This window comes from Telmatherina bonti, assembly GCF_933228915.1.
Source record: "Telmatherina bonti genome assembly, chromosome: 10".
In the NCBI taxonomy this organism is placed as follows: domain Eukaryota; kingdom Metazoa; phylum Chordata; class Actinopteri; order Atheriniformes; family Telmatherinidae; genus Telmatherina; species Telmatherina bonti.
Genome location: NC_136628.1, coordinates 15525549 through 15547664, shown reverse-complemented (window position 1 = coordinate 15547664; position 22116 = coordinate 15525549). Strand labels below are relative to the sequence as shown.

The 22116-nt window shown below is 39.7% G+C and overlaps 1 protein-coding gene across 1 annotated transcript; it reads left to right on the top strand.

Moving 5' to 3' along the window:
* Window positions 1-432: 432 nt before the first annotated feature.
* On the top strand, window positions 433-21979 carry LOC306761719 (sodium- and chloride-dependent GABA transporter 2-like; the record flags this gene model as incomplete). Its single annotated transcript, XM_079247989.1, has 16 exons — window positions 433-472; window positions 602-854; window positions 1278-1531; window positions 1619-1753; window positions 3525-3665; window positions 3841-3919; window positions 4171-4303; window positions 9272-9406; window positions 9509-9612; window positions 9785-9909; window positions 11696-11808; window positions 11900-12037; window positions 17357-17459; window positions 18678-18778; window positions 19792-19962; window positions 21836-21979. 16 exons carry the CDS (start codon window positions 433-435, stop codon window positions 21977-21979), a joined length of 2169 nt encoding a protein of 722 aa, XP_079104115.1.
* Window positions 21980-22116: the final 137 nt, after the last annotated feature.

Sequence of the window (22116 nt, the reverse complement as noted above, 5' to 3'; positions counted from 1 at the left end):
TCAACAACATAGCTCCCAAGAGTACAATTTATCCAAAAAGTTATTCAAGTAAATGTAGATACTACTACCTCTGCCTTAACTAGCCAGCTTAGCTAAGTTACCTAACATCGATCTCATCTTTTAAAATCCACATGGTGACATAAACATTACACATCTCAGCAGCAGGAGTAATCTGACGCAGTTTGTTTAGAAGAAACTGTCTTGGGTTGTTTTTTGGTTTTTTTTACTCTTAGCTGGTTTGGTGATGAACATGTTAGAACATGGGAATAACATCAAAGACAGGATTCTGTTGCCACACGGTGTTTGTTGTTGGCCGCCGTGGTTTCGCCTGCTCGTGATGCGTTGAGGTGCGGCTCAGAAAAACATCTTTCAGCATGTAAAAAAAAAAACAAAAAAAACAACAACAACAAAAAAAAAAACCAAGTGGTTAAAATGGCTGTAAAAAGTGAGGGGAACAGAGGACAGAGATGTGGTAAGTGCGGGGGACATGTCCCCCGTGTACCCCACGTCCGCTACGCCCATGTCTGAGTGTTATATTTTATTATTAAACCTACATAAAATGAAACATCCTGGGTCTAATGCCTTGCCGTTCTGTATCCAGAATTTGGGTTGTCTTCATTAAGTCTCACTCCATGGTTTTTTGGAAAGTTGGCATCCCTGCAGCTCTTCATTTCATTCAACGACTCAAAGTGGAGAAAAGTTGGAGGAGAATCATCAGATGGAGCGCAGACACGCAAGATCGATCCTAAGTTGCGTAAAGCGGAGCACACAGTGCGCGTGCAGTGCGCTGAAGTTATTAATGTGCGCGAGAGACATAAAAGGAAAGATTGGGCGACATTTGGTTCCAGTGAGAGGTAAGACTGTGAAAACATTTGGCGCCATATGAAACTGCTCCTCAGCTGATGTAGCGTTGAAACGTAAACCCGTTTGCAGTTTGTAGAAGTGGCACAGACGTGGAAAGATAAAGAAATGTCAGGTAAAAAGCAGTGATACCTGCTGAAATGTGAACTGAATGTTTTGCAGCTCCATAAACTGTATCTAATCCTGTTCTATATCATTTCATTCATGCATAAATGCATCTCATTATATAGGCTGTTTGATAAGTACAAGCCTCCATCAAATATGCTTCTTTTTTTTCTTTTTTTTTTTTTTAAAGGATGAATAAAGGCGGGACGGTCTCCGCCCATGGCCTTCTGCTTTTAACACCCTCCCCTAACACTCTCAATGAGCACGTCCACAACTTAGTTGCTGTCAGAGCCGACTCCATTCACTATCAGGAGCCTCATCTCAGTGGACAGAAAAAGTCTGGGAACTGTTGGAAACTCTTCAGAGGGACTGAAGATGTCTACGAACGGAAAGAATGGCATGGCAACAGCCTGCGTGCCAAACGGATACCCCCAAAAGCAAAAAGAAGTGGAGGGACGCGGTCAATGGGGGACCAAAGCCGAGTTCATCCTCACCGTGATGGGAGCAGTTATTGGACCTGGGAATGTGTGGAGATTCCCCTACCTGTGCTACAAAAACGGGGGAGGTGGGTGGTGTTGCACATAAACTGGACTTTCACTTGTCATAGTGATTTTTGCTTTAGTTTGGAAATAAATCTTTGTCTTTCTCACAGGTGTTTTTTTCATCCCATACATCCTGTTCATATTCACCTGTGGAATCCCCTTATTCTTCCTTGAGACTGCATTGGGACAGTACACCAGCCAAGGGGGCATCACTTGCTGGAGAAAGATTTGTCCTCTCTTCCAAGGTATAGCCGAAATGGATTATAGTCCATAATGTCCAATAATTGCATTAACAATATTTGCAAGTTGTTCAGTTTTGTTCTGTTTGATAAATATTCAATTAAACAGCAGTTAAAAACTATTCTCAAAAACTGTTTTGATTGTGTTTAAATCTGTTTTTATTATGTAATATGTGATTTAAAACAACACATGTTTTAAATCTTTCCAAAATAATTAAAAGAAAAAGAAAACTTTACCATTTAAAAAGACAATAAATGCAAAGTCAGTTTCAGTATCAAACGCTGGACACACAAATGTACAGAAAATAGCAAATATACAAAGTTTCCTACATCTTTATTATTTAATTGCATGTCAAATAATATCCACCAAGTGACTTTGATGGTGAATTCATTGAGAAAGTTGATTAGTAATGGAGTCCGTGAGTAACAGTGACTGAAACAGCGAGACAACATCTGAGTGAGTGAATAAAATGAAAGTCAGATTCTGTCATGTGACAAAATAAAAACAAATTTAAAAAAAAGCTGTATATTACCTGTATATGTTTTAGTTTTTGTTAAATCCTTAAGGCTACCTCTGATGTAAACATTGACCCCTGTGAACAGAAGACCGTACAAGCTGATCTTAATGAGGAAAAATATTTACTTTTGGGAATCTGGTTAAGGCTAGACCTATGGTAAAGGAAAGCGATGCAATGTCCTAATAAGGACAGCAACCCAAGCTTGTATGTCCGTGCATGTGTTTTGAATGTTTATGAATGAGTTGACTAACTAGCTTACATAAAGTCCTTCTCAAGGTCCACAAGAGGCTTTGGCAGACTTGAGGAACGAGTTTGTTGTAGCAGAGCTGTGCCTTTACTAACTTTCTGTAAGGATTCTTTTGTTTGGCATACATCTTTCCAAAAAAAGGATAATTATATTATTAATAATAATAATAATAATAATAATAATAATAATAATAAACCTAGAGAACTAGGGCTTAATACCAAGCGTGTGTACTTGTATTTGGTATTAATAAAAGTGTACCAATACCACAACCAATACCCGAGTCAGATTCCTGCATAAATTGTTGAGATTGGATCAACCTCTAAATCAGTATTTTTCAACCATTGTGCTGTGAGAGATCATCAGGTGTACCCTGAGAAATTATCCAATTTCACATGATTCGTTTAAAAAGCAGCTCTGTGTTCCTCCAAAGAGGCCAACTTGAAAGATAATAAAATTCCTTTTTCTTGTGTTACTTATATTCAAGACACTTTTACAAGATGAAAAACCAAAAAAAAAATTGGTTTATGGTGTGCCTTGTGAGTTTTCAGTGAAATAAAAGTGTGCCTTGGCTCAAAAAAGGTTGAAAAACACTGCTCTAAGTGATATAAGTAACATAAATATGGTGTGTGTTATCAGTGTGTTTTCACTCTGCTGTGTCATACTGACTTAAAATGCCGATGCTGCTACTGCCAGTCCAGTATCAGTGAGGTATCCAGATTAGAAGATTGTGCTGCACTGTGCACAGCTTGTGCAGCATAAATAAGGTTCAGCCGTCCCTCTGAAAAGCAATTTTGCATTAAAAAGAATCACAAACATGACAAATGATTCATAAGCAGGAAGGCGAAAATCACCAACATTGACAATTATTCAAGTTTGTGCTCAGAAACTGAATAAGTTGCAGAGATATGATGAGGAAATATTTGGAACTACATGACTACAACACTGTTTTTACAAAAGCTGATGCACAAAATGTTAATTCTCATGATATGGTTTTGTTTTTTTTCTCTCTCAGGAATGGGCTACGCTAGTCACTTAATCATCGCTTTCAGCGCCACCTCTTATATCATGATCCTCACGTGGGCATTCTTTTACCTGTTCTCATCCTTTAGTGCAGATTTGCCTTGGGCCTCATGTGGTAACTACTGGAACACAGGTAGGTTCTGGTCAACCACTCAATGCGGTTATTAAAGGGATAAAGACGTGCACTTTTTGTTATGTTGTCATAGAGACCTATCACTGAAATGTTACTGTTTTGAATAATGCTTAAAGTAGATATGTGACTCTTTTTTTCCCCTTTTTGCATCTTTTGTTTTATTTTCTTATTCTAGACTCGTGTTTCGACAACCATCTGAACCTGAGCGTGAAATCCAAGCTGAACACCACTCTTCCAGTTGTGGAGTTCTGGCAGTAAGCACAATCTCACACAAGTTCAGCTGATTTCATCCTTTCTTTTTGTCTTTCGACTTTTCCTTTTTCTCCTCTCAGCTTGCCTCATTCCCGTTGCTTCCCATCCACTCAGAATTTTCTCCCTTCCCTCCACGCCAGTCATTCACCCTCTTTCCCCGCTGCCCAGTTTTTTCATTTTCCTTCCCTTTCACCTGTCATTCATTTATGTTTTCCCTCCTCTCCCCCATCCACCACTGTCTTCATTTGATCAGACGTAGGGTTCTGAAGATCTCTGGAGGCATTGATGAAGTGGGCAGCTTGAGGTGGGAACTTGTCCTGTGTCTCATCCTGAGCTGGACCATTTGTTACTTTTGCATCTGGAAGGGAATCAAGTCAACAGGAAAAGTTGGTGACTTTTAAAACATATACTTGCATGTTTAACACAAATGTTTTATACAAAAAAAAAAAAAAAAAAAAAAAACAAACAAAAAAAAAAAAACAACTCAGATGTTTGAGGGCAAACTGTGTTAGATTTGCCGTCCTGTGTTGTGTGGAATATGTGTTGGTGTCGAGCGTGTAAGATACAGCTCTAAGATGAAAGCGATTCAGCCTGTTGGTGTTGGCTTTCGTACACGTCGCCTCCAAGATGGCCGGAGGAACAAAAAAGGTTTTGTCCTGAATTTGTTTGATCCCTGCTAGTGTTGCTGACCTTTCCGGGTTGATGGCTTACAAATGCGGAGCTCAGAAATGAGAACTCCGCACCTGTGATCTTCTGGTAACTCATTCCAGGTCTTTTCTGGTTGTCAGCGGTGCTGCTGGAGTTCCATTGAGCAGAAAAGTGTCCAACCTTTTCAAGGCAGGGCTGTTGAGTCTTCATTACAGCTTTCTATTTTAGCTATTTATTTAAAAGGGAGTAGCATTGATGTTGGACCGGTGAAATGGTGGTGGAATTAGTCACAGACTCAAATCCATTATGTGTGAAAGGATAAGCCTGCGCTCTGGACACTGACAGTGTTGTTTTACATGTCACGTGTCTGATCCTGGGGGGGCCGGCAAGCTAATTGAAAGCACTGGCTGGGATAGCCCCATTCTGGCTCTGTTTGGCTAAATGGAAATAAGAGTAACGACAGCAAACAAAGTTTGCTTTTTTAACAACATTGAAGCACAATAAGAAGGTCTTAAGAGTAGGGTTGGACTCAAGAATGGAAGGTTCCAGATGATCTCCTCTTCTGTGTAATCCCAAAAGGGTGAGCAACCTTCATGGCTTTCTTGGCAGCAACAAAGATTGAATCTTTTTTTTTTTATATCCAGGTTGAAATCTTTGAAATTTTAAATGTTTGCAATTTGTCTATAAATTCTTGAGAAATCTTTACAGGAGTGGGTGGTGGTGGTGGTGGTTGTCAGGGGTGGGGGTTAACGTTTAGTGTTGATCCAGGAGTGAGGAGTTTAAGTGGAACTGACATCATGTAGTGCACCCTTAGGGTTTAAGATGGGGGTCAATTGGGGTTAAATGGGGTGGTTGTAAATCAATGTGGATCATCTGGGAATGATATATTTTTGTCTGGAAAGAGCAGAAGTACTCATAAGCATGCCTGCCAGCTGTTCGGATGTATGTTGATTTAGGGCAGGTGCAGCTATTTCTCCCAGTCAGTCAAAGGCCAGCAAGTTTACAGTCGATGTCAGCGATCGACCTTGCAGAGAATCCGTTGGGAAGTGAGAGGATCTGGCATGAAGCATTCAGCCGTTCTAAGATGCTGTATCTGTATCCATGCCGAGACCCAGTCTAGCCCTGCTATTTCCGTGGAGCCGGGATCTCACATGCTGTTGTGTAAAAATTGAAGTTATCGTGGAGATAAATTATAAACACAGATGAAGGATTCAGAATGATCAATTGTCCATCTGTGAGGTGTGCTGAAGTTGTATCATATGCCTTCAGAACTGCAGAGGATTTCAGGATAAACCAAGAGAAAAGTCAATCATTCACACTGCCAGTGCTTTTATTTATTTATTTTTTTTTTGCTAATTATTCTGTTTTTGCAATTTGTTTAAAAGTATAAAATCTATCCCAACTCAAAACCAGCCAGCATTCACAAAATACAAGATGTTCCAGTATAGAAAACACAATGCAAACATAAACAATCGGGGTGGGAAAATCTAATTGAAAAATCGAATATCGGGATTTTTTTGCTTCACAATTTTAAAATAGATTTTTTTTGTTGAAGAAATTTTTTTTTTATTTTAATAAATAAAAAAGGTTCAAGATAAATTTAGTAATTTTTATTGTTTTTATTGATCTTTTTACTTTTCTTCTTGGGCATTATAGCAACAGAATGATAGTCTGGCTGCTGTGTTGTTCTTTCCTAACTGAAATTAAGAAAAAGGACGAGCAAAAAAACATTTTGTACATTTTCTTTTGTTTTTAATCTTCAAAAATCAGCAATATCGAAGAATTGTGAGAATCACAATTTAAGTCGAATTGGCACCTAAAAAATCGCAATCAAAACGAAACAGACAAATCGAAACGGACAAAAGCATATCGTCACAGCCCTAATAAATAAATATTAGTTTTGTTTCTGCTGAGTTTTAAAGCTTTGTACCTGTTGTTGCAGTGTACTGTTAAAAATATACACTTTGCATAGTAATGTTTTTTTGTTTTTTTTTGCAAATATTTTTCATCATGTTCAGTTTATGTTGCTTTTCTTAACTTCATCTTCATCTTCATGCCACTTATCCGGGGTCGGGTCGCGGGGGCAGCAGCCTAAGCAGGGAAGCCCAGACTTCCCTCTCCCTAGCCACATTTGCCAACTCTGCGGGGGGGATCCCGAGGCATTCCCAGGCCAGCCAAGAGATATAAACCCTCCAGCATGTCCTGGGTCTTCCCGGGATCTCCTCCCAGAGGGACGTGCCTGGAACACCTCACCAGGGAGGCATCCAGGAGGCATCCTGACCAGATGCCCGAGCCACCTCAACTGGTTCCTCTCGATGCGGAGGAGCAGCGGCTCTACTCTGAGCCCCTCCCGGATAAACGAGCTCCTCACCCTATCTCTAAGGGAGAGCCCAGCCACTCTGCTGAGGAAACTCATTTCACCTGCCTGTATACGAGATCTCGTTCTTTCGGTCACAACCCACAGCTCATGACCATAGGTGAGGGTAGGAACGTAGATCGACTGGTAAATCAAGAGCTTTGCCTTCTGGCTCAGCTCCTTCTTCACCACGACAGACCGGCGCAGAGCCCGCATTACTGCAGACGCCGCACCGATCCGTCTGTCGATCTCACGCTCCATCCTTCCCTCACTCGTGAACAAGACCCAGAGATATTTAAACTCCTCCACTTGAGGCAGGACCTCACTCCCGACCCAGAGAGGGCAATCCACCCTATTCCGGCTTAGGACCATGGTCTCATATTTGGAGGTGCTGATTTTCATCCCAGCCGCTTCACACTTGGCCGCGAATCACTCAAGCGAGAGCTGAAGATCATGACCAGATGAAGCCAACAGGACCACGACATCTGGAAAAAGCAGGGACCCATTCCTGAGGCCACCAAGCCGGATCCCCTCAACACTTCGGCTGCGCTTAGAAATTCTGTCCATATAAGTTATGAACAGAATCGGTGATAAAGGGCAGCCTTGGCGGATTCCAACCCTCACTGGAAACTAATCCGACTTACTACCGGCAATGCGAACCAAGCTCTGACACCTGTCATACAGGGACCGGACAGCTCGCACAAGGGGGTCCGGTACCCCATACTCCTGGAGTACCCCCCACAGGAGCCCCCGGGGGACATGGTCAAATGCCTTCTCCAGGTCCACAAAGCACATGTAGACTGGCTGGGCAAACTCCCATGACGACTCCAGGACCCCAAAGAGGGCATAGAGCTGGTCCACTGTTCCGCGACCAGGACGAAAACCACACTGCTCCTCCTCAATCTGAGATTCGACGATCCGGTGGACCCTCCTCTCCAGGACCCTGAATAGACCTTACCAGGGAGGCTGAGGAGTGTGATTCCCCTGTAATTGGAACACACCCTCCAGTCCCCCTTCTTAAAAAGGGGGACCACCACCCCAGTCTGCCAATCAAGCGGCACTGTCCCCGATGTCCACGCGATGCTGCAGAGACGTGTCAGCCAGGACAGCCCCACAACATCCAGAGCCTTAAGGTACTCCAGGTGGATCTCATCCACCCCCGGGGGCTTGCCGCCAAGGAGCTTTTTGACCACCTCAGCGACTTCAGCCCCAGAGATAGGAGAGTCCACCCCTGAGTCTCCCAGCTCTGTTTCCTCATCGGAAGACGTGTTGGTAGGATTGAGGAGGTCTTCAAAGTATTCCCTCCACCGACCCACAACGTCCCGAGTTGAGGTCAGCAGTTCCCCACCTCCACTGTACACAGTGTTGATGGAGCACTGCTTCCCCCCCCTGAGCCGCCAGATGGTGGACCAGAATCGCCTCTAAGCCGTCCGGAAGTCTTTCTCCATGGCCTCGCCGAACTCCTCCCATGTCCGAGTTTTTGCCTCGGCAACAGCCGAAGCCACATGCCGCTTAGCCTGTCAGTGCCCATCAGCTGCCTCCATAGTCCCACAGGCCAAGAAGGCCCAATAGGACTCCTTCTTCAGCTTGACGGCATCCCTCACTGCTGGTGTCCACCAACAAGTCCTGGGATTACCGCCACGACAGGCACCAACAACCTTGCAGCCACAGCTCCGGCTGGCCACCTCAGCAATAGAGGCATGGAACACAGCCCATTCGGAGTCAATGTCCCCCGCCTCACTCGGGACATGTTTGAAGCCCTGCTGAAGGTGGGAGTTGAAGCTCGCTCTGACGGGGGACTCAGCCAGACGTTCCCAGCAGACCCTCACAACACGTTTGGGTCTGCTAGATCTGACCGGCTTCCTCCCCCACCATCTGAGCCAACTCACCACCAGGTGGTGATCAGTTGACAGCTCCGTCCCCCTCTTCACCCGAGTGTCCAAGGCATGTGGCCGCAGGTCCGACGATAGGACTACAAAATCAATCATCAAGTTGCATACATCGTGGTTTTTAAGCACAGTTCTTACCTTAAAATGGTGCAACAGGTCTCAGAAAGAATATTTCTGTACTTTAATACCAACGGAGAGGATGATTCGACAGGTATTGTGACTTCTATTCTAAAAGCTATAGCTATAGGTGTTACAAAAATTAGCTCTTCGCAAATTTATGTAACACCTCTGACCTGTGTTTACCTGCGTAAAATCAAAGTAATTTTGAGAGCAAAACCCCACAGACATCAATAAAGCAACATCTGATGAAAGAAAATCGGCCTAAAATGAAAGAAAGTAAGATGTGTTTGCTTTGAGACCCCAAGCGTATTTTACTCCCCTTCTTTCCTATTTCTTTTCAGGCCGCCTACTTTACAGCCACCTTCCCCTTCGCAATGCTGTTCGTTTTGCTTATACGTGGTGTTACCCTTCCAGGCGCAATAGATGGTATCATTTACTATCTCTACCCTGATATCTCCCGCCTCTCAGATCCCCAGGTAAGAAAATGTAGACATTTTTTTTTTCAAAAACAAATCTGTTATATTGATCTCAAAATCATTTGTGTACACACACACACACGTCTTTGGTCAACCTTTTAGGTGTGGATGGATGCTGGCACTCAGATCTTTTTCTCTTATGCAATTGGCCTTGGTTTTCTCACCTCTCTGGGGAGTTACAACCCCTACAACAACAACTGTTACAGGTCAGAGCTAAAAAATGTCGTCTCTAAGTATTCAAACATAACCGTGTTTCTGATGGGTTTTTTGATTGCTTCATTATGTAGATTATTCTGTCAGCTTGTGACGGGTGTTCACATATGAAACACCTTCCCTTTACATGTTTCTGCAATGGCCTTTGATTTTGTTTTCTTTCAGAGATTGTTTCTACCTGTGTCTGCTGAACAGTGGTACCAGCATCGTGGCGGGTTTTGCCATTTTTTCTATTTTGGGTTTCATGACATACGAGCAAGGCGTGGATATTTCCGAGGTGGCAGAATCAGGCAAGCATGAAATTATTTAAGATCAACTTCATAGTGAGCAAAAAGGCTGCTACTTTCATGTACTTGCTAATTCCTCTCCATGTGTGACTGTATCAGTATGTCAGCTGATGTTTGGTTTTATTTAGCACTTTTTTTTTTTTTTTAAATCTTGCAATACAATCACATTTCCAAAGATTCTGGAAAAATCTTCAATTAATGGACACAACTCCAAAAGAAATTAGTTTTTTTTTTTTTTATTTGACTTATTTCATGGTGTTCAGAAAAAAATGTATAGAAATTTCAAACTTGATATAACAAGCTCAAAACCAGTTGAAGAAATTTAAATAAAAAAGAAAATGTGTTTTAATTTGAGAGAGAAATTTTATTGTATTTTTAATTTTCCATAAACCATAATCAGAATATATTACTATTTCCAGAGGGTGATGGCTTTTGCAAGGAATGATCTCTGGAACCTCTCCGTCTTGTTTTGGACTTGACGAAGCTTCATGTTGAAAACTGCTTTTTCATTTAGTTTTGTAGAGGATGTGAGGAATCTTGCACTATTTTCAGCAGCTCGAGCAGCAGTCTTTTCTGGACAATCCGCTCCAGTTATTCCCAGCATAGCACCAGCCTTTTGACCAGTTTGTTCAGCCTCTGATGTTGCTGCCCCAGCAGATAGCTGCTAAGCTGATTGTTTTATTTCCACAACAAACTTATGGAAAATACGCCACATTTTGAAGCAGACATTGAGTAGAGCCTACTCTGTCTCTTCTTGTAGAAGTTTGTGTTTAGAATCCGGTCTGCTGTTTCGCTGAACTACAGGGTGTCACGATCAGAGATCAGGTTAGGGAGGTGGACCTAAAAGCAGAACTCAAAGGGTGGAGGAAAGAATGAATAATGTTTATTTTGAAACACAAATCTTGGCTTGATCCTGGGCCAGAAAAACTCTCTAGGATTACGAAGCAATCTAATGGTGAAGAAGGGTAGCTGAGGGGAGATTTCCGACTGAGGTAACAGAATTCTGGTGGGAAGCAGGATGAACAGGAAAAGTAGAGGAAAAGGTCCCGATTCAGAATGATTCCACGAGTTGTCCACAAGCACTGAGGAGGTAAGGGAAAAAAACAAGGTTCGATCACTGGAAAGGCATCAGAAAAAGTCACTGGAACTGGCCTGATTACCTCACAGCAAAGTGAGCCAATCTGGTGAAGACTGGAGCTCCTGCTTGTCCTTAAATAGCAGGGTGTAGCACAGGATGATCACGCAGAAGAATCGCTGCAGGTGGTGGCAATTGAAGCTCCAGACTCCACAGCAACCTGCTCATCCCCACCTGAAACTCAGACACACTCACAGCACACCATGACACAGGATACCTTCACCATCTCCATCATTTCTTGCTGGATGTAAACAAAGTATTTTTTTTTACTTCTGCTTCTCTTGAAGTTAAGCATATCTTTATTTTTATTTGTGTTCTAAATGAGCAGATTGTTCTGAAACCAGCTCACAAACTGACCAACAAGCTCTCTGTACTCACATATTCTAAGAGCTTTCGCTTTCTTTTCCTCTCTACAGATGTAATTAATGATTATATTGGTTTGACATTATGTTAGAATTTTTTTTCTGATGTCTTTTAATGCTCATGCTGTAATAGCAAAAGCATGCTTGCAGTATTGCATCAAGGTCAGATCTGATTGATCTTTGATATATAAAATCCCAAATCCAACTTGATCCTTGTCCAGCTGAGTGAAAACATTGAAGTATAATTTATCTGTTCATATTATCTATTCATAGTTTGTATGTTTGTTTCTAGGCCCAGGGTTGGCATTCATTGTCTACCCACGCGCTGTTGCAATGATGCCAATGCCTCAGGTGTGGTCAGTGTGCTTCTTCCTGATGATTATTCTGCTAGTACTGGATAGTCAGGTACCAGTCAAGTCTTTCTGAATGAACAAGCATGTGTATGAATGAACTAACACAGGAGCAAGCTGTTCATCCTCTCACTGTATCCTTCCAGTTTGTAGGTATGGAGTGTGTGATGACATCGCTGGTTGATCATTTCCCGACTTATCTGAATCAAGGCTACAGACGTGAACTCCTGCTGCTTGTCATCTGCTGTGTCTGCTGCTTGCTGGGACTCCCCTTGGTCACTGAGGTTTGTATGCAGTTCACACCACAGACTATATTATTTACAGAAATATGTATATTATGTTTTGTAGAAATATATATATTGTGTTATTGATCACCTGTGATGGCCTGGCGACCTGTCCAGTGTTCACCCTGCCTCTCGCCTGCTAATTGCTGGGATAGGCTTCTCCTCCCCTGCAATTCTTTTTTTTCTTTTTACCCAAGAGAGATGGGTGCTTGAATGAGTCCTTCCTGCCTTATTTGTAGCAAAAAATGCAAGTGGGGGAGGGCTTCTTTAGACTGGCAAGTAATCTATCTGGAGGTATATATACATACATATACATATACATATATATATATATATATATATATATATATATATATATATATATATATATATATATATATATATATATATATATAGATAGATAGATATAGGAGGATTGAACATGCAGGTAGCTTTTTCACAAAACATAACAATCCTTGGTTAAATTTGATATTTGATAATCTAACATTTAATAAAGCAGGACAAAGCTGATTTAAACAATGTGGGTTTAAAGTTATTCAAAATTAATTTTAAAAGGGATAGCCTGTTTCAGTGGCAAAAAATAAATAAATAATAAAAACAATAAATATTAGAAAAAGATTATTCATACTACTAAACATATTTAAGGTGGTTTTGACTGACCGTTTGTTTCTCCCACAACGTTAATCCATCTCTCCTACAAGGTCAATTACATTACATGCAAATGGAAAATTATGCAAATTCAGCAATGACGTCATTTAACGACGTCTAGCAACTTTTAGAACAGCCAATAGCTACTTTCTTTACTGAGGAGTTGGCAACAGTGTTTGGTAGGTATGATGTAGATTCAGATCACCTGTTGAAGACATTATGTGATTGATTTAGCAATTAGTTGTGACACTGAGGCATCTACATGAACATAATGTCCATGTAGATGCTTCAGTGTCAGCATTGACAGTGGTATTTGGTAGTATGTTTGCATTGATGTTACAGTCTGAGTCAATCGCAGCAAAACAGGAAGAGATCCAGTTGGACAGAAGAAGGATCTTTGCCCTGGAAGACATCCTTTTTAAAAAAAAAAAAAAAAAAAGAGCCTTTTTTGGCTTTATGTCAAACAATGTAAAGCCAAAAATAGGATTATTAGCCAACCAGGAAATCTGTTGCCATTAGGTTTTATGTTTGGACCTTTTAAATACACCAGTACTGCAAGAAAATCTTATTAATACATTGATATGTGATGGAGAACTAGTGTGAGAGCAATATAGAAATAGAGCTCTAAAATAACTTACCATCACACTGGTTCAATCCATTGCTGGCTGTTCACATCTAGTCAAGATCAAGCTGTTAACATGCCCATAATGAGTGTTCTTTCTGTATTCGAAGGCATGTAATGGGTGAATCAGTTTCTGCTAGCTACTGCAGGGTATTACTGACAAATCACAACCTCAGTTTCAAAAAGCATAATCTCTTGTTGGATTGTTGAATTTGGAGAAATATGACGTTTCTTGCTTCTAAAGTAGGATTCACAAATAAGGATTTGTTTTTTCTTTGGTTTTGGGAGGTTTTATTATTAAGTTTTATCATCCATCATCCATTTTCTGCTGTTAATCTGGGGCCAGGTCACAGGGGTAGCTTCTTAAGCAGGGAAAACCATACCAGGGAGGTGAGTTGTTCTGGGCATCTGGTTCCTCTGAGCTCCTCCTGGATGACTGAGCTTTTCACCCTATCTCTAAGAGAAAGCCCTGCCACCCTGTGGAGGAAACTCATTTCAGCATTTGGGATCTCGTTCTTTCTGTCACTACCCACAGCTTGCAAACATAGATGAGGGCAGGAACACAGATAGAGTGGTAAGTTGAGAGCTACACCTTTTGACTTAGCTCCCTCTTCACATGACGGACTGATGCAGAGTCTGTATTAAACTGCACTGATCTGCCTGTCAGTCGTACGCTCCATCCTTCCTTCACTCGGGAACAAGACCCTGAGACACTTGAACTCCTCCGTAACCCTGGCTCTAGACTAGAGAATGGGGCGGGGCTGGATATTGGGCGGAGTTGGATGTCAAATAGGCGTGGGGTTAGGGTTAGGGTTAATCCAATCAAAATGTTGAGGGGGGCAGGGTTGGACATGCAGCGCCATCCAATATCCAGTCCCGCCTCGTTCTCCAGTCTGCAACCAAGAGCCTCTCAAACTCCTCCACTTGAGGAAGGAAATCAGTCCCGACTTGGAGAGGGCACCACCCTTTTCCAGCTGAGGACCACGGTGTCAGATTTGGAGGTGCTCATTAGCTAAAGATCACAACCTAATGAAGCCAACAGAATCACATCATCAGCATAAAGCAAAGACCCAATCCTGAGGTTACCAGACTGGATGCCTTTAACACTTCGACTGTGCCTAGAAATTCTGAGAACATCTATGATTTAGATTACTGTTTTATTTCAAGTATAAAAAAAAAAAAAACTGTTAGAAATCTTCAAGACAAGATGATTCCTTGGCCAAATGATTTGGAGGTTTGTTTTTTCGTTACTTTGAGTTGATGGTCTGTTTGTTAGAAAGACTTCTTAAGAAATTTTCAGGTCAAATGTCATGAAACTTGATGCAAAGGTGAAGTGTGGACCACGAAAGAACCCACCCAAAATTTTCCCAAAACCCACACACTGGCTTGTTTGATAATTTATTATTTAGTGACCCTAGGGGGAGGATTTGTTTCCCTCTCTATCTAATTTAATTTACTTATGTTCTGCCACTTCAAAAGAAACACATTCTTGGTGACGTCTGGGTTCTGTTTCCTCTGTTTCCTGGAACAGGGATGGTAATTTTTTTCAGACATATGTCTTCTGTTTTCTTAGCAAGATACTGTCTGTCAGAATGGTTGAATTTCCTAGATGTGAGCTAGCAATAATGGGATTTCTCAAAGAAGTCATTTTGAGAGTTTGAGTGATGAAACATGGTGAAAATTCAACACCACTGGTAATATGTTTAACTTGCCAACCATTTTAAAGACAACCAGTCATGACATTTGTGGCCTTCAAGCAAGGCTTCCTCTCTTTAGTAAAGAGTTCTGGAGTCCATCGTGAGGAAGACAACTGTAGGAACAAGCATAAAGCTAATGCCCCGATGTTTGACTTTGCCTTCAAGTTATACTGCTTCTTCTCTAAGAGGGACGATGATGTTAAGCCTTTATGGGAAAGAGCACATATAGGCTCAGTTTGGAAAATTTTTAAATCTATTCTGATCTATTTTAAGTCCATAGAAGCCCATTTAAAACTGGTAGAATTGATTGTTTGGTCCCTGTTTTTTTATTTGGATAGTTTGTTTATGTCTGTGGGAACATCTAACTGGTGACGACAAACCTTATCCCACAAGTGGAGGGCATGGTTAGAATGTGAGTGTGTTTGTGTGTATGTACAAGTCATTGACAGATTACCTATTTCTTGTTCATGTTCTCCTTTGTCTTGGGATGTAGCAGGCTGCAAATAAGTGAAGAAAATTGTTCTTGCGAGCCTTTAGTCTTCCGTTTCCTGCTGTTTTTCATGATGCTGTCAGAGATGGTTCTTTGATATGTTCAAATTTAATTTTCAAGGGTCATAGAGGGTTTGATTGGATTTAAGCTTTCATGTGGGGGCACTGGCTGGAATGTAATACCATTAGCCATGCCTGTGGAGATTTTAGAGTGGGGGTTCATTAATTCCTTTATCTTCTGTTTTGGATTTTCATTGTTAGTTCTGGGATACCTGAATAAATGGAACTGCCCTTGTGGTATGTTTATGTTTCCTTGTTATATAACTGGGTTTTAGCTGGTTTGTTGGGTAATGAAAACAGTAATTTCTACTGTATTGTACGCCAGGCTGTTGCAGATCTAAAATTCCTTTTAAAACCAATTTGAAAAAATCACAGGGGAAAAAATATTTCCAAGAAGCTTGAAGTAGCATTATGTAACTTTCTGACCTTAAAATTATGCATTTCTGACTCATTTTGCACAGTGACTTGTATTATGTACATTTCTGGAGCTGTCGTTGTTGGGAAACTGCATCTCACAACTTTATTTTCTGGGATGTCGCATCACTTTACAGCAGCATTTGGATGTACAGCACGTCATCATTCACCAGCTACTGGATATCAAAACAGTGCCTATTTTGAATGTGCACTGTAGCTGAATCGTCAGAGAAATATAAGACATTATGAGAGGAAGAGGGAAAGAGAGAGCGAGAGAGACAAAGATAAGCCAGGTGTCTTACTTTTATTGGTTGGAGAGAACTCAGTGTAGAGATATCTACATGAAAGCTGGATACTGTATTAGCAGTCGCTAGGGAGACGTCTGCCCCCTGCTTAGACTTCAGTCCTCTCTTAAGTTCATTCCACTACATCGTAAAGACAATGCTGCTGTAGCACCCTGCTGCATCTATATATAAAAGTATCACACAGAAGAGTGTATATACTACTATATATACCTGTTTTTGCACTACTGCATTGGGTTTAATTGACTTTTTAGTCTCCCTTTGGACCTTACGGCCAGAGCAATAAGGGTAAATGAAGGGGCAACATTGTGAAAGTGCTGTATGAACACGACTCTGTTTGACAGCTGCAGGAAAACATATAAACCATGCTAGTGTTTAAATGTAGAAGCCTCATTCTATCCGGTTTGAAATGTTTTACAGAAAAAGTAACAGTACGTCCTCATAAATCTGTTTCAGCAAATCATACACTGTAAGCTTAACATGTCCAAGCCAGAACATTGGTTCCATTATGCTCAACAGATCATGTTTTGGATCATAAGACCTTCCTTTTGCATTCCACTGCTGATTTGGACATGCCCTTTTTCCAATTCACTTCTCAATTTGATGAGTCAGTAAAGTGAAAAGATGTTTTCTTTTCATCATTGTTCTGTGCGCTGGATTACGTTTATAAAATAGTGCATTTAAAGCCTGACTTCAGTCTTTTCTAAAACTAACCAAGTCATTTTCTAACACCCAGAATGGACCAATTGCCTACCAAATAAATTTAAATCAGAGATTGGAATCAAACATATTATATCTTCTACTTTGGCTACAAGTCTAGAAGTTATACCTGAATGTGTAACCAACCTACTAGATTATTATCTGATGAAAACAAAAACAAATCCTTTCTCCTATGATGTAGCTACATGGTTTACTAAGAGTTAACAACTCACATTCTGCTCATTAAACACGTGCAATTACCCATTTAATGTAAACATATATCATGACTCTAAATAAATTTTAGAAAGGCTTGTCAGAGTCCGTTTGTTGATTGCTGAAGGCTAAGTGTGATTTTAGTCTTATTGTTACATCTGTCCTTGTTTCTTAGGGTGGGATATACCTACTCCAGTTGTTAGACCACCATGTCTGCAGTGGCACTACCCTGCTGCTCCTCTCCTTCTGCCAGTCTATCAGCATTGGTTGGGTCTATGGTAAGTTGAATAAAAACACAATCAGAAAAAGTAAATAATTAACCGTGTAAAATATAAATAACAACAGACTATAATGATTTGAAAAGTGTTTGTAAAAGCAATCACCTGGAGGGGCATGCTGAAATGAATTTGGTTGATTGGAAACAGATGAGTAACATAACCAGGTTAAAAAAAAAAGTATAATATAAAAAAAAAGTGCATCTATAAATGGAAATGTTACTTAATATAAACTCATTTATGATTTAAATATTCTATCACTTAGGGTGAATAATACCATCAAAAAATTCAGAAGATCTGGATGTGTCTCTGTGTGGAAGGGACAGAGCTGATTTTCACATCAGATTTTCTGGCTCTAATGCACACCAAAGTAAAAACTGCATAACTATTGGATGGAAATCATTGTGTTGGTTCAGCAACACTTACAGAAATAATTTTCTCTGCCACACAGTTCACCACGTCATCCACAAATACCGACCGAAGTGATTTAGAAGTGATGTTGTCTTCTCTCGGCTCAAGCTGGATCAGATTTGCCAAAGCTGAGAACCATTTCAGATATCATGGTTGCTGAATCTTCTGGAGTACAGAGAGGACCATCCACTAGTTATGAACACTGACTTGCATCTCTGATGGTATAAGATTACAGAAGTGCATTTTGGAACTGGCAACTTACATACCTGGAAGACACATCTATCAATATAGAAAAGTATTGAAAAGCTTTAGAGCAACATATAGTCCTATCTAACTAACACTTTTTCTTTTTTCATGCACATTTCAGCAAGAGTATGGTCCTCTGCACTTTTATAATGACAGCATGGCTTTAAAGTAGAACACTCCAGGGCCTAGACTGACCTGCCCATACAGCCCAGTTGAAAACATTTGGTGCGTCATGAAATATAAAACAAAACAAAGAAAAACTCAAGACTGCTTGGTAAAATCTTATATAAGACAGGAATGGACTGCATTCCTCTCCTGAAGACCCAGCAGATGGTCTCCTTCCTTCCTTCCCAGATCTTGATATGCATTTTATTTTCTGTTGTAAATAAAATGTTTATGTGCTCTGCACATCATTGATTAATGCATTTATTCAGCGTAACACAAGATCACATTTTTTGTAAACTGGTTTGAGAAACTTAAACTATTTCTAGAAATACAAATGAAATTGTGTTTTTAAACTAAATCTCAAATATAAGTTTGATATTTTTGTCTGTCTCTGTATAGGTGCGGACCGCTTTTATGACAACATCACAGACATGATTGGTTACCGCCCGTTACCATATATGAAGTACTGCTGGCGTTACATCACTCCCTTGATCTGTTTTGTAAGCAAAATAAATATTTTCATGTGCTGCCACCTCCTTCATGTTGTGCATGTGCATGCTCGTGGGTTACAGAGAAGCGCATTCTGGTGGGAATTATGCATCACTACAACGCAGATGTACAGGTAGCGGATTGGCTGCGTCTTTAGAAACAATGTAAGATTTTTTTTTTTTTTTGCTGAACAAACTTTTAACCCCTTCGAAGCAATAGTTTTTTCCCCCAAAATATCAGTGCTAACTACCACCCGTGAATAACGGGAAAAAAGAACATTAAAAAAATATATACATATATCTTTATTTGCACCTTTAACAAAGTTGAATATTTGTTTTAACCAAATATTACAACGTAATAGGCCAAACTTATAGAAGAGTGGTCTTCTGCTTCCTTGTACCTAGGGAACCAGAGACAAATATCAGATTTTGTACAACAGGATTTTGAGCAAAGTTCCTACCATGATGTAAAAAGTTTCAGAAACTTTATGTATCCAATATATGTTTGACTTTAGAGGGTTAAGATTTTTATTATGTTGCAGAAAATATGCCGCTTATTTAGCTATAACTACATTTTTTATTTTGACATCTTGTGAAAGAATCTGTAAATTCCCAAATCTGAATCACAACTTTCTCTACACAAGAGGAACTTGTGATCACAAGTAGCTGTGGGTCAATGAAATGTTTTGGATCCAATACCAATCATGCCAAATGATCCGTTAATCCTTTCCATAGTGGACATTTTACAGGAAGGAATTGTTCATCTGATATGTTCTTCTGAAAAACAGATCACAATTTCAGATTGCATCATGTTTTATGTGTAAATCTTCCCAACTGGCTCCATGTTATGGGTTGAATATGTGGTTCTGAGATGCAGTGAAGGAGTCAAAAGACAATAATCAGTGAGGTTCATTTCAGCAGCTTTCGGAGATGTTTTTTGTTTCAATGTTGTAACTCCAGTCGGGTTTTTTTTTTTTTTTTTTTTTACATCTACCATCAGTCAATATTGTCTCTTTTCGTGACAGGGGACCTTCATCTTTTCAATTATTCAATATTCTCCACTGAAGTTCAGTAACAACTATGTCTACCCACTGTGGGCTAACATCTTGGGTTGGTTCCTTGCCACCGTCTCCTTGTCCCTCATCCCAATCTTTTTGTTGTTCAAAGTCATTCAAGGAAAAGGAACTCTCCGGCAGGTAAGCACGAGCCTTTGTTCATTTCTTCAATTCAAATAATTTTAGGTCTTATAGCCTAAGAGAGGAAAAAAAACATGAAAAGAACACCCAGAAACATTTAACTTCTCAAGTGGCTCACGATCTTTTTATTTTTAACTGTCAAACTCAGACTGTAGTGATGAGACTGATGAAATTACTGAGTAATTAATGTCTACAAGTAAATGGGAGTTATAATCTGTTTCTGATAAGGCCATTCATACTGGATTAATACCAAAGTTCAGAGGTTGTGGGAACTTTACTGACAGCATGTTGACAGGACAGAGATAATGGGACTGTTTGATTTTTCATACTACTTGACCATAGCTTGACTTTAAATACCTAACATAAATAAAAGCTGACCCAACATGTGTTTTTTTTTAAATCCTCTTCTAAATAAACTATATATTTAAATGTATATATATATATATATATATATATATACATATATTTTTCTTTTTTTAAACATATATATATGTGTGTGTGTGTGTGTGTATGTATATACTTGTATATGACTCATTACTTTCAAGTGGTTTAAATAAAATAAATATTTTCCAATGATATTTTCTGATAATGATGCATCAAAAATGTATTATTTAGCAGTAGAAAACAGTCCAACTCATACTGGTGTATATCAAAGGTTTAATAACATTATTTTATTGATTCAACCAATAAGAAGTCTATAATTTGCAAGTATTCTGTCACAATAAGATTGTGAAATAAATACATGATATTCATTTAAATCCCTCACTATTCACTTTAAATCACAAAAAATATCAAAATGTCACTTTATTTATATTAATTATAAAATGGACAGTACCGTATCTTGTTTGTCAAGCCTAAAAACAAACTTTTACAGTCTAAATAAAAGTTTAAAAATATATTCGTATTACTATTTATATTCCATAAATGATGATATTGTGTACACTTGAAGTATCAAAGTGTACACACATCTGTTAAAATTGTGTTTTAAAACTTGTCTTACCTCAAATTTGACCTATAACTTGTACAAATCAAAACTAAATCATTGTTTTTGGGGACAAACAAAAATTAGGACATACACGTACACCCAGGTGTACACAAATTATCTACAGCATTAGATATACTGTCAAAGACTATTAAGAAAGTTATCAAAAAGTGGAGAACATGTGAGACATTGCTGAGAACTAGACCTTGGCCCACCCAAACAGTCGAAAAGACGAGAAAAAAAACAGGTCAGGGAGGCTGCCAAGAGACACAGAGCAACAATACATGAGTTAGAGGAGTTTCGAGCAAATACTTATTGTGCAATAGATGTAATACAAACTCACTTTTTCACCATAATATCTGGGATGGTTATAAAACAGAGGCCTTGTCAACTTCACATTTCAGGGAACTGACAAAAACCCCTTTACACCAGCTGCAGAGTGATGTTGGCACTTTTTTCTGATGTTTTTAATTCCAATTGAAAGCATTTCTTAATGCCTATACTGAGTTGAATGTGAAAGTTTTGTACTGGTCCAAAAAGAGCGTAGACCTACATCCAATAGAGTCAAGATCAAGGGAAGTTCAACCCAAGAACACTGAATGCAGTAGATAAATCACAAGGTTTGTCATCAGCGAATTAGTTAATGCAACAAGCCTTTGTGTAGTCTTCTTTCTTTTACTCTTATATTTCCCCCAAAAGGTTAGTCAGGGTCAGGTCATAGGCTAGAATAAAGGTGGGCAACGTTTTGAATAGTTTATTGTCTTTCAACAATGTTTGAGTTTTTATTTTATTTTTTTTTACAGGTAAAGATATTTTTTGTCTTTTTATTTTTTTTAAATATTTTTTGTCTTCACTTTATTTCCCCCCTTTTCTTTTCTTCTCTTTTCTCAGCGTCTCTTACATCTGTGCCAGCCCGTGGATGACCTGCCTCAAGCACATCCTTCTCCTAGTAGCAACTGCACAGCTTCCTCCCACTCAGAGCTCAAACCTCTAACTTACAATGGTGAACTTACCCACTTAACACGAACAAACTGAACCACGTAGAAGTGTGACGTCCATAAGTGTGAGGTGATCAGAGTTCGTATACATCAAATTTCCAAGAATGCTTTGATGTGACAATTACGCCCCGAGCAAAGGTTAAAAAAAAAAACAAAAAAAAAACTCATACATTT